This window comes from Corticium candelabrum, chromosome 1 (assembly GCF_963422355.1).
Source record: "Corticium candelabrum chromosome 1, ooCorCand1.1, whole genome shotgun sequence".
NCBI classification, from domain to species: Eukaryota; Metazoa; Porifera; class Homoscleromorpha; order Homosclerophorida; family Plakinidae; genus Corticium; species Corticium candelabrum.
The window spans coordinates 10,880,458-10,895,648 of NC_085085.1; the positions used below are offsets into that span (position 1 = coordinate 10,880,458).

Consider the following 15,191-nt stretch of genomic DNA (forward strand, 5'->3'; position numbering starts at 1 on the left):
AGTTGCACAGCTCTGCTGTCATAGCAACGATGTCGAGGGCACAAGCCGAGAGCGTAATCAAGAGCATAATACGAGAAATCGCCCAGGAGTGCGCCGGACGAGGTCACACGGTGTCAGAGACTTTGGTCGCATTTATGGTCAGCGCTTTATACGAGAGAACTCGAGAGCGGCCCGTAGACTAACGTAAAACGCTGTGCATTGCATGCCTCTTTCACTCTACAACATCGACAGGTCAAAGCTGTAGTTCTCCATCCCAATCATCAGTTCAACGTCGACCGGTCTCTTACGAAAGATGACGTACACAAGCTTGTTGAGGTATTGACTGCATGCGCAGTCCGTCTGCAGAATGGATTGATGCGAGTCGAGTTGTTGTGGTAGGTGTGTGTGGAGAAGTTGGTCGATACGGCGTCGCCGTCACTGGATACGGCTAAAATGCAAGTGTATTTCGATATGAACTATACAACAAGAAGTAGGTCCATGTGGCGTGTGTGTGTGTGTGTGTGTCTGTGCTGTGTGTCTGTGCTGTGTGTGTGTGTGTGTGTGTGTGTGTGTGTGGTGTGCGCGCGCGTGCGTGCGTTGTAGATATTAATTAATTAAACAAGTTTAATCAATTAATCAATTAATAAATTAAAATTGCTTAGATTTAATTAGGTATCAGTTGACAACTTGATGTGCATTGATGTTTGATTGATTAGTAGCAGCTGTAGAGTTTCAACTACTAGAGTGTGTAGTATATATATATATATATATATATATATATATATATATATATATATATGAATCACTCGTATATTTCAGAACAATTTCTACGATACAGGACGAATAACTAGACAATCAGTGTTACTGTCATTGGATAAGAAAGAGTTAAGTGATAAGAAAGAGTTCAGTTTCCAATACCACGACATACTTGATAAGTAAGTCAGTTAGTTAGGAGACCAACAAGTGGCCCTCAGCAATAGCTGCAATGCTACCCTTGATGCTGTTGCTGAATTATTGTCTTGCACGACATCCTCTATTATATAAAGACAGCTGGGTAACTGTTGCTCTAATAAGTGAGAAGCCGAGTCGACATCCGTGAATGGTGGGCCCATAAGATGTAGCTCTTTTGTCAGCCAGCAATTAACGAAGCAGTCTCTTCAGGAAAGTAGACGTGGTTTTACTTGTTCCTCCAGTACAAGATAGAACAATTGGAGTAAAGGAGGCGTGTTCTATTCTTGTGACTCGTTCGTACTTGTGTCTCGTCTCTTGTTCATGTTGTCGGTAACATGATTCTAATGACGATGACTGGTATTTTGGAGTGTTTGGGTTGAATACACAAACATCAAAATAGAAAGGTTTTTCAAACTGTCGACTCTGTACTCTACTGGTGACTATGTCTAATCGTGCGTCATCATCTTTGATAGAGGAGTGACCACTTAAGTGTGTAATTGACTTCCTTGAGTAGAGTTTTTAGGCTAATAATGGGTTGACATGGTTTGTGTGATTGGTGACGTGCATTAACCAATCAGAGTGACTAGTTTGAAACGTGACAAATTGTTTGCTGTTGGTCATTGCCTTCGTTTAGATATGGACCGATAGAGTCGGCTTGGTTGGAGTGACTTTAGATCAATTGTGAGAGGTTTCTGAAAAGGGTTGGTTAAAGTATGTTATCAAATACATTAATAACTGGGATCGACAATCTTTGATTTAATTAAGAAGTTAAAAGGGTGATCCAAGTGAAACAAACGGACATATTATGCACACAAAATAAAGGATCATACAGTCAGACCTTGTTATTCTGACCACATTTGACCCACTGGTTTCTGTCTAGTGCGACTGTCGAATTATCGGTACTAAACAACTACACAGTGACCACCATGTAAATTGGCTTCACATGTACCTTTAAAAAGTGAGGGAGTCGGATTATTAGGTGTTGGAATAACGAGGTCTAACTGTATTGACAAACATGGAAAATGAAAGACAAAGTCAAACAGCACAAACTTCATGTAACAGGGCGTTGCATTCTCAACTATTGAAACTCGTGCTTTTCATGTAGATGGGATTTTGGTGGGTGAGTTAGGTAACAACTTTAAATTTAATGGATTGAAAACTATAGCGATCACAGAGAGCCCCTTATGATTGTTTTGTGAAGATGAATTTCTTGAGGAGCACAGAAGAGTTCTAGAGTCTCGTCTTCAGCCTACAGTACGTAGTATAACCGACAGTCGGGCACGAACACGAGAAGAATTTGAAGGCAAGTGAGCTAGCTATTTCACATGCTATGAAACATTCGTATGTAACTGTGAGCGCAACAGGACTGTATCGACAGATTGTTTCGTTTGTGTTACTGCGATCAGGACTCGGACGTCCTGCAGACATCCCTGTCTCTAGAGAAGCAACCGGTAAGTCTTTCATAGTTTTATTGTTTATTGACAATGGAGTCCTGCTTGTTGTTTAGCTGCTCTACAGAGCGTCTTCCCTCAGACCGAACTTGGTAATTTTATGCAGTTGACAAAACAGGACAAAGAGCGTCAACTAAAAGAGCTCACCCACATTGTCACCGGAATTCGCTTGTTTAACAGAGAAGGAGGCAAAGGCGGGCAGGGAATAGACGATCGTGAGTGCCACTCGTGTGCATGCATGCCATCGCATACACTCACAGCATTCTAATGCAGTACGTGCCATTCTGGGTGAAGCAATACCGACCACTATGCACAGTATAGACACCGAATTGCACAAGACGCAGAATCTTGTTTGGAAATACACCGGTATGGTCACGGTGTCACCTCACTATTGTACTAATACTCTAAAGGCATGTTTAACTGCAGCAATCATTGAACGTGCAAGTCAGGATGAATATCGAGATGAAGTACTGATACTCGAGCTCATCAAGCAGGCTGCAATTAACTGCCGACAACACGAGGTCTTTCTCCAGATTCTTTGGGTACAAAGACATCTACAGATTGTAGTCTTCCGTTTGGTGTGACATTCTGCCTGTTTCTTAGCAAGAGGCGGAAGTGTGTTCGAGTAAGGTAAATCAACTGGCCGACAAGTTTGATGAAGACATGTCAAAACTCAAAAACACCGTACAGTCGAAAACGGCAGTTTCTACTTCCCTTGTCTATGTATAAATCAATTCGACTTATCAAAAAACTCAATACATTCAAATCTGCTCTATTTCTAGCCGCTGTTTGTCTGTTTGTCGACGACATGGATGGGTTTCCAAGAGGAGATGGTTTTGCTGAGTGTCCTCAGTAACATCCTTACAAATCTTGGACCGTTCGCAAGGGTTAGTATCTGATTCATGAAACACAATATCCGCAACATAATGTTATCATGAATTAGGCACATTGTGAAAAACTTGGAGAGAGCCAGCTGCAGCCATTACTCGAGGATGTTATTCCACTGAGTGACGAGACTCGAATTGAAAAGGCAAGGAAGTTGCTGGCCATGGCGGTTGTGATTCGTTATTAATCTTTGATGTGTGTTCATGCAGCTAAAGAATCAAAGAGTTGATCACACTCAGTATCCACGCTTGGAGTGGATATTTCCTGAAAATACCAAGGAACACGACAGACTACCTATTGAGCACAGAGTGAGACACATTACCGACTGTCACCAGCGACTAGATCCCAACGTGTGCGTGTCCTGCAGGGATTTTGTTCGTATTCTCTTGCAGCACACGATCGATTGCTACTTCCTAGCAGCAAGGAATTTGGAGTGCTACACTATAAAGGAAAATTCTATTGCTTCTCTTCTCCTCAGGCAGCAGAAATGTTTGCCGCTAACCCTGACAGGTTCATACATAAGACATTACATCTAGACATTTTCGAGTATAGAATACTACTATGTTTCAGGTACATATATGAAACAATTGAGGTGGCAAAGAAGTCACCTGAACTGATACAGCTTCTCGAACTGCACAGCCAATTTGCTGCAATGTCGTCACACGGCCATGGGATGCCACCCGGTAAAATGATAGAGAAACCCATCACAACAAATGATGTGGGTGTGCAGACCGAAGTGCATCCCATCGAAACAAACATAGTAAAGTCCTACGAATGGAACGAATGGGAGTTACGACGCAAAGCGATCAAACTAGTACGTGTGTACAGTTACATGTCATTGCTGTTGATATTGACACACGAGGTATTGATACTTATTGAACATAGGCAAATTTGAGACGAAAAGTAACCCACTCCGTACAGACAGACCTCAGTCATTACAGACGGGACAATGACACTCAAGTCTACTTGCCAAAGTACAGCACCATATTTCGATTATGTGACACACTAATTTACATGAATTTTGATAATAGGAAAGTTGAGACACAGACCAAGCGAGTGAAGCATACAAATGTTCCACAGCCCTCAAGGTACATCGTCGGCCTACGAGGTGACGGTCAGAAGAGGGACTTTACGACAGTTGATCTCACACTCGATGTACATACACATAATATTGCCGAAGACTACGAACCAAAAAAACACTAGAAACCGTTGGCAATTAGTTCTTGACATCACAGTGTCGATGCAGAACCAGACTTCCATACGATTTGTCATTACACTCTGACGGTTGTGTTTTAACTAACATCGTATTGCTGAACCGATAGCAAGGCTGAACCGATAGCAAGAAATACAGAAAATGTCCCACCACCTTGAAGCATTATCTTTGCAGTATTTGACAAGAGCTCACGTCCACGCAGACCATATCTACAAGATATTCAAAACTCTAGCACTAAGTATGACAATCCTACACGAGGTAGATACTGACTCATGCAGCAAACTACAAGACAAGTGGCATCACATTTTTGTTGATTTATTTGTATTATATTGTTTATTAATATGACTTATGTACGTGTACCATAGACCAGGAAATTTTGGTGACAATAATATTTGGTGAAACAGTCCAAACTGGCTATTTTTAAATTTTGGTGATACATACATACGTATGAGTTTGTCAATGTATGTTGTCACCAGATGTACACGGTATGTTCTTTTCTTCCATGCTGTATCTGGCAATTTCGAGGCGGGTATGGGATAAAACCACACACACACACACACACACACACACACACACACACACACATACACACACACGGGTAATGCATGCGTATGGAGACAGATGCAGCCTAACTAAGTGGGAGTCCATGGACACCAAAAATATTGACAAATTTTAGGTTTGGTGATTCACTCGTCAATCATCAAATCACCAAATTATAACCCAATCGCTAAAATTTCCTGGTCTATGTATGGTATAAACACATCTGTCAGAGTAATATTGTTCACTATTATTTTTATGCTAACAGAAATTCATGAAAAGCACTGCAAAATGCTAAACTCCCAGCTTCCAATCTTTGTGCTCAAATTCCACTGGTTTTAAATTTTTTATTAAATTGTAAAGTTGAGCGTTCTAGCATAGGGTCTAACAACGCAACACATTTTCATGTTTGCTCAACTTTATAGTTTGATAGATGTTCTCAAAGTATACAAGTGGTAAATCTGGTTGTAAGGTCTGTGGTGACCCAGAGAACAACACCCTACACACTCAGCAAGGTATCACTACTACTAGTAAATCAGAGCAGCAAAGATACTGGGTGATAGTTGTCTGATAGTTGTCTGATAATTCTTAATTAAATAATTGAAATGCACATTACAAATTTATCCTGGTGTTACTAATTAATTCTAGTTTATGGCTATTTACTTATTCATTGTTGATGTGGGCTTGGGTATGTGGGTTGATTGGTTTAGGTGTGCAGTGCTCAAGGCAGGGGAGACAAAATTCATTTATTAGTCAGGTAAACCAAAATAGGTACAGTCTGCTAACTATTTAGTCACTTAGCATATCTGTTTACTGTGTTTGTGGTTATTACCTGACCTGTGTTCTAGGGGCAAGTAGGACTCCTGGCCTTATTTGATCTTTTATTAGTTGTCTAGTATCATTTTCCCACAGCAGTGCTAACTGAGCATGGTATTGTGTTTCAGTGTTCATTTGCATAAGCTCTCTAACTACAGACGGTATTCACTAAAAAATTTAATAGATGAAACTCAGTAGAGGCTACCATGCTATATTCTTCTTGCAGCGTAAACAGTTTCAGCTTGCCTTTTTATTCTACTCATCAATACATTTACATAAATGCTCAAGGTCTCACTAGGGAAACGTTGAAATCAAGAGGGTTGTTGCAGTAACACGTTGAAGAGGAGGCTGTTGAAACCATGCAACTGTTGGCAATGTCCGGGGTGGGGTGGGTGGGTGGGGTGGTGATTTCACATTTCATCTCAAGCGTTCTTACCTCTAGGGTTTCCATGGTTAGATCAAACTAAATTTATTAATTTTCAATTCTAGTAGAGAGTAGCCCAGAGCCAACATACAGTCTAGATACAAAAGACCATGGAAAGTGTACATGTACAATGCACAGTGTACAGCCAGCATTAGGTTCAACGGCAACTACAAAATGAAATTGCATCTTGGAACTGTTACAGTACATTACAAGTACAATGATCTAGTGGTCAATGAGCTAAAGATATACATGCCACCCTTTGCAAATCACTGCTCTTATTAGATGCTATCTAAACAGATCGTTTGTTTTAATTAATTGAACCGCCGTTGCTTCTAATATTTCACTACTCTAGACGACGTCGAGTTAGTACTGTAGTCTACAACTACAACATGTACAGTCTAGACGAACTCGACTGTCTAGAATCTTTCCTACCTGAAAGCAGTGGCTGTTCCAAATATCGCCCCAGACGCCATTCCTATAGCAAACCCCATCAACGCTCCCATTTTAACGCGGTCAAAGCACGACACGTGCGCCTGCACGGCTCCTGGACGCTGAACCGGCATGTCAACGGACTGCAACACGACGTCACGTAAGCCTACGCATGCGCGACGAGCAGGAAGTGAGCACAGTTGACGTTTTCGTTTGCCTTGAAGTCTTCGCCATCGAGACTGTCTCGCGGTTTGGATGGACATCCAGAGCATCGCAGATAATCTTACATACGTGAAAGCGAGACAGAGTGAGTTTAGTCGATCTGTCGTTCGTCGTTTATATCAAAGCGTTTGCTGTCGGCTTGTCCGAAATGACTGACAAGTCATTGATAGCGTAGGAGGCGCTGCAGCATGTCGCTATAACGTCCTAGATGGAACTAGAGAACATTGTAGCGAATACTGTGTACATAAAGGCGCGTGAAGGTCGTTCCCGTGCGCTGATATTGTGGGTGGAGTGCCTGACGATGTCTGTATATGCTGTGTTGACTGCAGGCACGGGCAGCAAGAACAAGGGAAGAAGTAGGAAATGGCAGCAGATGCTCAAGTTCCCTAACGTCTACGAGTGCCGCTCTCTACGAGAAGAGATCGGTGAGGTCGTCGTCTTTTGTTGTCTGATGTGTGAAAACTAGTGGTGTGTGTGTGTTTGTGTTTGTGTGTGTGTTAGATAAGAAGTATCAGAACGTCGTCGAAGAGCAGCCGATCGGGAAACGCTTGTTCGTTCAGTTCTGCTCGCGCAACGAGCGCCTCAAAAATTTAACGGATTTTGAACGCGAACTAGTACGTTTGGATCGTCTAGCGTTTGAGATTGCTACATTGTAGTTGTTGGAGTGTTGGACTGTTGCCGTGTGATAGGAAAACTTTGACAAACTAGTGGAAGAGAATCGTCCGGCCGTCGCTCAACAGATTTGGAAGAAATTCTTGTCACAGGAGGTTGGTACACTATTTACACATATTTTTTAGTTTCCCGCAATAGGATGTGTGTGTGTGTGTGTGTGTGTGTGTGTGTGTGTGTGTGTGTGTGTGTGTGTGTGTGTGTGTGTGTGTGTGTGTGTGTGTGTGTGTGTGTGTGTGTGTGTGGTGTGTGTGTGTGTGTTGTTTGCTATTTTTACGTCTTGTAGTGTAAACATTCGTTAGCAAAATCAGCAGGAAAGCTATTGGTACACCAATCTGTCTTGTAGTGGGTGGGCATAGTTTGGTCAGTTGGAGATGATGTTACCATATGTGTTTGTTTGTTTCTTGGTTTTTGAAATGTCATGTAATTAATAAGGAACTACCTTTTGTATGTGCGTGCGTGCGTGCGTGCGTGCGTGCGTGCGTGCGTGCGTGCGTGCGTGCGTGCGGTGGAGCAGATGGTAGAGCCCTAGTGATGACATCCGGGATCTTGTATTCCGTGATGAGGGTTGAAGGTTCAATCCTGGTGGAAGCGACACTGTTGCAGTTTCCTTGAGCAAGAAACTCACCCACACTTGCTTCTCTCAACTCTGGAGTATAAATGAGTACCTGGTCATCGACTGGGGTGGACAAGACCACTGGCTTGGCAGCAACATCATGCGACAGGTATGTGTGGGCCTTGGTGTCCAGTCCCAGAGCTGCGCCATTGTCAGTGCCTCTGGATGACTCTGGCCAGGCTCCAGGTGGATTGTAGTGCTGGCCCCAAGACTCTACGTAGCGCATGGAGGCCCTGTCTTTAGAGGCAGGGGGAGCTATCTCCACAACTGATCTCAAGGTCGACGTCGAAAGACGTGAAGGGCTTAACATTTGTCCGTGTGTGTGTGTGTGTGTGTGTGTGTGTGTGTGTGTGTGTGTGTGTGCATGTGTGTGTGTGTGTGTGTGTGTGTGGGTGGGTGTGGGTCAGGGTGTGGGTGTCAAGTGTATTCCTGTCCTGTCATTGCTTGTTGGGTCAGTGTGCCTTGGGTCAGTGTGCTTTGGGTTGGAGTGTGTTGGTGTTAAGTTTGTGTTCCTGTCAATGTGTGTTGATATCAAGTACGTGTTGGTGTCAGTGTGGCAGTGTTTACTGTTGTGTATGTCTTTCACTTTAAGGTATTTCAACAGAACATACCTTATTTAAGCGTATTACAGTGAAACCTGTACCAGCGACCACCTCTCAGCGACCACCTGTCTCTAGCGACCGCATCTGCCTGACACGGAACGTTGTCCCATACAATAGCTACTGTACTAAGCGACCACCTGCCCAACGCGACCAACGACCGCTAATCCAAAGGCCCTACAGCAATTAACACCTCTTCTAAGCGACCACAATGTACCTTTTTCGTCTTGATTACACATTCCAACCTCTCAGAGGTGTTGCCGACACACTTGCGATACACTTGTATCCCAAATCAATTCTTGCTTGCATGATGTCGCTAAAAGTTCTGAGTCTAGGTGACCGAGTAAAGGTTATTCAGCTGTCTGAGAAAGGAATCTCAGCGAGGCAGATAGCAGGCAGGTGGCAGGCAGATGTTGTAGACGCTGGACAACATGGCATTGACACAAGTGACACTGAAGATGATGATGATTATGATCCACCTCAAATTCGAGTTCAAACTTACAAACAAGCCGTAGAGCTCGTGCATGACCTATTCCAGTTTTTACTCATCAAAATTGATCAGAAAATGCTGGATTTGGTTGCAAAGCTGGAAAGTGTGGTGCAGAAGATGAGTTTGGAAGCCAGGCAGCAGCAAACTCTATCCAGTTTCTTTTCCCTGTCACAGTAGCTAGCTTTGATTAGAACAGTCTGTAACCACATGGATGAAAAACAGTATTTACATTGCACAAAACAAGAAACGAGACGTTTAGCACTTTGTAAGTTCCGGGTCGTGGTGGTCTGGCATGCAGGGCTATAGGTGTGTGGAAGCGCAAGGTTTCCTCTACTAAGCGACCACCTGTCCTAAGCAACCGATACCCCTGGGTCCCACAGGTGGTCGCATAGTACAGGTTTCACTGTACCTCACTTTCTACAGCATGCTGTTATTTATATACAGTCACATTGTTGTGTTGTGCCCTGTGTCAGTGGGTTATCTGGTCAACATTTAATGATTAGACGACGAAAACCAGTCTGCACATACTCATTAATTATCCCCAATGGGGATGTGCTAGGGTTACAGTGATACCTCTGTAGACCAAACAACTATCAACCAGCAATTGGAATGCAGGGCATGTATGCTCATTGTTATGGCTGGTGTTAATTAGCATGTCAGATGTTGACAATCTCAGGTGCCAGTCAATGTGTCCAGCCCCCTTCTCATACTCTTTCTGCTAAGCAGGTGTGCAGGGGAGGGTTTAGGCTCAAGTGTCGGGGCTTGAGTGTCTAGCAGGTTATTCCCCCCCAGGAGGAGAAGACCTCTTCCCTGGGGAGGAGACAACTGGATGGACACTCAAAATTGCTTGTCAAATTTTACCAAACCTGCAGTACAGTAACCTCAATTTCACAAAATTGAGATTTTAGAGGGAAAAATTTTGAGAACTATATGTAAAGGCTTACTAGACACGGTCAAATGCAATGTATCTTATGGCAACGTCTTGATCCCTCCAATTTAGGCTATCGAAACTCAAGACTTTAGTCAGCTTTGCCTTCGGTGTGAATTAAAGCACCCAAGACTTTGCTGTTACTGAGCGTTTGAATGATGAGATGCCATGTGCTAGCGTGAGCGTGCCCTTTAATGACACTCTGGTATTGTCATTGAAAGTGAAGTACACTCCAACCTCCATAATCTGGACAGTATGGGGCCAGCCGCTGTCTTGATTCTAGAAATGTCCGGAAGATAGATATAGCTAACGTGCATTATATCCTTGGAATCCCAGACCACTTTAATGTAAGGTTTTGTGAACGTCATACCGTTCTGTATACAGTATGCGTGTACTATACTGTAATGTGCATGCGTACTTTGTACTACAGTTACGTACGTTACAAACGCGTTCTTCTACACACTGGCACATGATCGTCAAGACGGCTTGAGAATTGAGTTTGTAGATGGGGAATTTCTTGTCAAAGTGCTTACCCTCGGATCCCCAAGCCCTGATATGCACTGGGAAAAAGTGTCCGGTCTAGGGAGTGTTCGCATCTTGGAGGTCCGGATTAGGGAGGTTTGAGTGTAATATGTATGTACAAAGCATGTATAATACACATTTGAATGCTTACATTTGATAACATTAATTTGCTTTATCATTTCATTATAAACGCGTAATCAATCATTTGTTAGAATACGTTCTTGTTTGTGTGCGATGTCTGTTATCTGTAGCACAACTCAATAGGAAGTATACAAAAACTTTATAATAATTGACGTTCCGCTTGTATTCAGGCTCCCGGTTGTATTGAACAAATCAGCGATGAGATCAGGGAAGGAGTGGAAAGACAGTTAGCAACTGCTGTTTCTAGAAATACGTTTGATGATTGTAGAAGGTATGAATGAGGCGGCAGTAGCGCAGCATGAAGTTTGAAGTGTCCAGTTGATGGCACACTGATTGTTATGCTAGTTTATTTATTGAATCCAGTTTCAATTGTTTTTCTAGAAATTTTATTCAAGTTGTTTATTTTCTGTTTTAGTGCTGTGAGAGAACAGCTGAGTGGTCAACCTTTCAATGAATTTTTAGATTCTTTATACTTTTCTCGATTTTTGCAGTGGAAATATTTGGAGAGGTGAGTCGAACACGACATGGTTGATCATTACGGTATGAGATAATCGCAAGTGTGTAGACGTCCAGTGAATAAGACGTACTTCAGACATTATCGAGTTCTTGGCAAAGGCGGATTCGGAGAGGTAAGACGTTCTTAATTAAGCGACGTGTCTTGATGTGTTGCTGGCTACTTTCGTACGATAGTGCGGCGTGACTCTTACGACGTGTGATTGTCCAGGTGTGTGCCTGTCAGAGCCGCTGTACGGGCAAAATGTATGCCATGAAGAAGTTAGAAAAGAAACGGGTGAAACGACGGAAAGGCGAGGCAATGGCACTAAACGAGAAACAAGTGCTACAGAAAGTAAATAGTCGATTTGTGGTAAGCGTGTCGTGGTCGTTGTGGTTATGTAGTATGTGTGTGAGCATGGACGTTATCGTTTGCCTTGTAGGTGAGTCTCGCATACGCGTATGAAACAAAAGATGCTCTTTGTATGGTTTTGACTTTGATGAATGGAGGAGATCTCAAGTTTCATATTCATTCGATGGGTGGTGCTGATCCCGGGTTTAGTGAAGATAGGGCGTATTTTTATGCTGCTGAGATAGCGTGTGGTCTAAGAGATCTACACGATGCTGGGATTGTGTACAGAGATTTGAAGCCGGAGAATATTCTGTTGGATGATCATGGTAAATATATGAAGAAATGTATGCTAAGTTTGCATGATGTATGTCAAGTCTGTGTGGTAGGTATTGAATATGAGCTTACAGGTGTAGGTATAATAGACAAACAGTGTGTGTGTGTGTGTGTGTGTGTGTGTGTGTGTGTGTGTGTGTGTGCACGTGCATGCATGCCATACATCCATAAATTCAGATTATATAACGATTATTTAATGTTAATGAATATAACGAGCAAGTTTCTATCTTTAAAATAGAATTTTTTAACCATTCTTACTTTGCACATGCAAATCAAGAATTTTACACAGACACCGTTTGACCAGTGTGCATGTACGTACAACCAGCGATGTTGTTACTTATTGGTTCAAGACCGTTGAAATGCTGCCACAGCTGTTAACAAAAACAACAGTGAGTTGAAGAAACAGGGACAAAAGGGGAAGCGAGTGACACTAATTTGATGATGCAATTTTAGAGTTGAGATTGGAAAGCTTTCTCTTATTTATTAGAACAGCATAAAAACGTTTAGTAGTGTTTTTTTAGCTCAGAGAAATTGAATCTTATAATTTTGCAAATGCAACAATAAATTGAACTTTAGAAATGGTCATCTTTATTTGTAATAGCAAATCTGATTTTTATCGATGAGTATTAAAACTCTAGATTTAATGGTAGTTTCTCTCACTTCTGAAGTCTATCTTGTTGAATGGACCGGGAGTTTGGTTGCAATCTTTAATAGTGTTGTACTCTGCTGTTTTATCGCAATAGTTAGTGATATCAATGTGTTAACTTGAACAAACTGAACCAATGGACATAGTATTATGTGTGACGATATTGGCAGAATAATGCATGCTCACATGTCATTGCTTTTAGGACATGTGAGAATATCAGATCTTGGATTGGCTTTGCAACTGGCTCCCGGTGAAACGGTCCGAGGGAGAGTCGGAACTGTAGGCTACATGGGTGAGACAGTAATGGTTGTATGTAGTAAACTGGATTGCAGTAAGTTTGAGTTTAGCTCCAGAAGTAGTAAAGAATGAACGATATTCATTCTCTCCTGACTGGTGGAGTCTTGGTTGTCTGGTATACGAGATGATTCAAGGAAGAGTAAGTCATGATTAGTGTGCAAGTATGTGGGGAAATCAGTCTGTATGGATTATGTAGAGTCCATTCAGAGCAAGGAGGGAGAAAGTGTCTCGAGACGAGGTTGAGAAACGAGTGAAAGATGACAAAGAAGTGTATACTGATAAATTCAGTGAAGAGGCAAAGAGCTTTTGCTCAAAGGTCAGTGTGTTTCTAGTCTACTGGTTTTTGTTTAGTTTTTTTAAGTTGATTGGTTGTTTTGCTGGTTGAACAATGTTGTATGTGCTTAGAACCATTTCGGTTGTCAGGCAGGTATGAGCTTATGAGGTGTTTTACTTATACAGCATAGTTGAAATTTTTTGGTTTAGTTGATGTGTTTTATGTGGTTTCTTGTGTATCAGTGCTTATCGCGCAAGTGTTGCTAGCACGATGATTTAAGGGTTAGTCAGTGAGTTAAGATTTGAAATTTAAATTAGTGTATGTGAGAGACAGTTGTTTGTTGCTAAACTTCAATGTTGTTTGTTGGTTTGTAGCTGTTGGACAAAAATCCCGCCACTCGTTTAGGCTGCACTTCTCAAAAGTTTGTAGAGATTCGCTGTCATCCGTTTTTTGCTAAATTAAACTGGCCTCATCTCGAGGCTGGAATGCTTAAGCCACCGTACGAGATTGATGTAAGATTATATGCTGGGCATGTTGCATTACAATTGGTTTGATTCATGCTCGTGTGCTTTCTAGCCACATGCTGTGTATGCTAAAGATGTATTGGATATAGAGCAGTTTTCTACTGTAAAAGGAGTGACAATTGATCAGGATGACAGTGAATTTTATTCCAAGTTTGCAACTGGCTGTACGACTAAGCCTTGGATGAATGAGGTATGGAACTGATGTTGTTATTGTATATCTACAGCAGTGCTGTGTGGACTAAGGGTTGTCCATTTTTGGCATGTTCACAAAGCGTATGCTTTTCTACCCCCTCCCCTTCATGAAAGCGTACAATAAAATGTTGCTATAGCCTGCAACAGTACAAATTTCGCGTAGTTATTAAACAGCATCATGAATGAGCCTCTAGCAGCAACCCAACAAATGCATAGATGGTCCTTTCTCACCTTCAGCGTTGAACTGCGTCGAAAGTACGTTGTCACCATGATTTCTTTGTCCTTTCCAACTTATCAACAGTGTGTTCAAACACTTTTCTTTTGCTCCACACTGCCAGATTTCTTGAGTATTTGTGCTTTCCGAGTTCAACGCTGAAAAGACATTCAGAGTCGGCAAACACGAATGCGTTCACAAAGTGTTGATAAATGTTAGTTGGCTTTTGTGCACTGCAGCTGCCATTTGGCTCAACTGATTGAGGTGGACATTTTACATGCCAAGCTCCATGCCAAGCACTACAACACACCCGGATGTGATAGCTAGAAACCAGGATATTCAAGAAGGCCCACTAGGAGTAGAAATATGGTTCAGTATGTAATACTGTTAACATGTTTAATGTCAGTTTGTGAAGAACCAGCAGTTTCATTTGCCTTCAGTCAATAGAGTTTGTCATGAATACACCAGTACAGGCTCTGTGCATGCACGTGTACAAACAGTTTGCAAAAGCCACCCCTCTCGCCTAGCGTAAGCTTTGTGCACTTGTAAAATGCCGAAAAATTGGACGACTCCTAAGAGTAATGTAACTTATATCAGATGATTGAAACCGGAGTGTTTGATGAGCTCAACAAGTTTGGACCCGATGACACACCGACTGAAGATTTGATAGAGAGACCACCAGGAGAAGCAAATGAACATCGGGGCTTTTTCAGTCGACTCTTTGGGAGAAGGGTAAGTGCTCAAATGAGACGTTGCACATTTGTGGTGAAATAGTATTGTTTGATGCTTCTAGCACTAATTGTTCAACACACTCAATTGGATATGTAGAGGGTTGTACAGTATCTATTTCTTGATTGGCAGTATGATATCTAACCTACTTCATTGAATTACCTGCTTGTAATTGAGGCACGGTCATTCTCTTTATACAGCGTCAGTTATGTACTCCAAATGTAAACTTTGGTAAATTCTCATTTAGTCAAGCCGCAGTGCTGCGT

The 15,191-nt window shown here is 42.1% G+C and overlaps 3 protein-coding genes across 3 annotated transcripts; 2 read left to right on the top strand and 1 right to left on the bottom strand.

The window, feature by feature from the left end:
* The first annotated feature begins 25 nt into the window (after nucleotides 1–25).
* On the top strand, nucleotides 26–4,592 carry LOC134179649 (cilia- and flagella-associated protein 206-like). The gene is made up of 16 exons (XM_062646587.1): nucleotides 26–137; nucleotides 232–315; nucleotides 379–469; nucleotides 2,132–2,233; nucleotides 2,295–2,381; nucleotides 2,438–2,596; nucleotides 2,655–2,747; nucleotides 2,808–2,923; nucleotides 2,985–3,104; nucleotides 3,164–3,268; nucleotides 3,325–3,411; nucleotides 3,476–3,574; nucleotides 3,634–3,776; nucleotides 3,837–4,080; nucleotides 4,152–4,240; nucleotides 4,298–4,592. Exons 1-16 carry the CDS (start codon nucleotides 30–32, stop codon nucleotides 4,467–4,469), a joined length of 1,899 nt encoding a protein of 632 aa, XP_062502571.1. The 5' UTR covers nucleotides 26–29; the 3' UTR covers nucleotides 4,470–4,592.
* Nucleotides 4,559–6,825, bottom strand: LOC134198133 (reactive oxygen species modulator 1-like). Its single transcript, XM_062667475.1, has 2 exons — nucleotides 6,689–6,825; nucleotides 4,559–4,688 (listed from the first exon to the last, which is right to left on the bottom strand). Exons 1-2 carry the CDS (start codon nucleotides 6,817–6,819, stop codon nucleotides 4,559–4,561), a joined length of 261 nt encoding a protein of 86 aa, XP_062523459.1. The 5' UTR covers nucleotides 6,820–6,825.
* Nucleotides 6,826–6,863: 38 nt separating this feature from the next.
* Nucleotides 6,864–15,165, top strand: LOC134179659 (G protein-coupled receptor kinase 5-like). The gene is made up of 16 exons (XM_062646598.1): nucleotides 6,864–6,992; nucleotides 7,237–7,332; nucleotides 7,409–7,521; nucleotides 7,597–7,674; nucleotides 11,043–11,143; nucleotides 11,288–11,380; nucleotides 11,438–11,501; nucleotides 11,597–11,737; nucleotides 11,808–12,042; nucleotides 12,898–12,987; nucleotides 13,043–13,131; nucleotides 13,189–13,308; nucleotides 13,641–13,778; nucleotides 13,843–13,980; nucleotides 14,794–14,928; nucleotides 14,990–15,165. The coding sequence occupies exons 1-16, from the start codon at nucleotides 6,941–6,943 to the stop codon at nucleotides 14,993–14,995; spliced, it is 1,689 nt and encodes a 562-aa protein (XP_062502582.1). The 5' UTR covers nucleotides 6,864–6,940; the 3' UTR covers nucleotides 14,996–15,165.
* The last annotated feature ends 26 nt before the right edge of the window (nucleotides 15,166–15,191 follow it).

Excerpts from the sequence above, each read along its gene's own strand:
- LOC134179649 (XM_062646587.1), top strand. The coding sequence starts at position 30 with ATGTCGAGGGCACAAGCCGAGAGCGTAATCAAGAGCATAATACGAGAA. Across the intron at positions 470-2,131 it reads TATGAACTATACAACAAGAA|ATGAATTTCTTGAGGAGCAC; the intron begins GTAGGTCCATGT and ends TGTTTTGTGAAG. Across the intron at positions 2,234-2,294 it reads AACACGAGAAGAATTTGAAG|GACTGTATCGACAGATTGTT; the intron begins GCAAGTGAGCTA and ends TGAGCGCAACAG.
- LOC134198133 (XM_062667475.1), bottom strand. The coding sequence starts at position 6,819 with ATGCCGGTTCAGCGTCCAGGAGCCGTGCAGGCGCACGTGTCGTGCTTT. Across the intron at positions 4,689-6,688 it reads GGAACAGCCACTGCTTTCAG|ATATGGTCTGCGTGGACGTG; the intron begins GTAGGAAAGATT and ends AATATCTTGTAG.
- LOC134179659 (XM_062646598.1), top strand. The coding sequence starts at position 6,941 with ATGGACATCCAGAGCATCGCAGATAATCTTACATACGTGAAAGCGAGA. Across the intron at positions 11,144-11,287 it reads ACGTTTGATGATTGTAGAAG|TGCTGTGAGAGAACAGCTGA; the intron begins GTATGAATGAGG and ends TTTCTGTTTTAG. Across the intron at positions 13,309-13,640 it reads CAAAGAGCTTTTGCTCAAAG|CTGTTGGACAAAAATCCCGC; the intron begins GTCAGTGTGTTT and ends GTTGGTTTGTAG.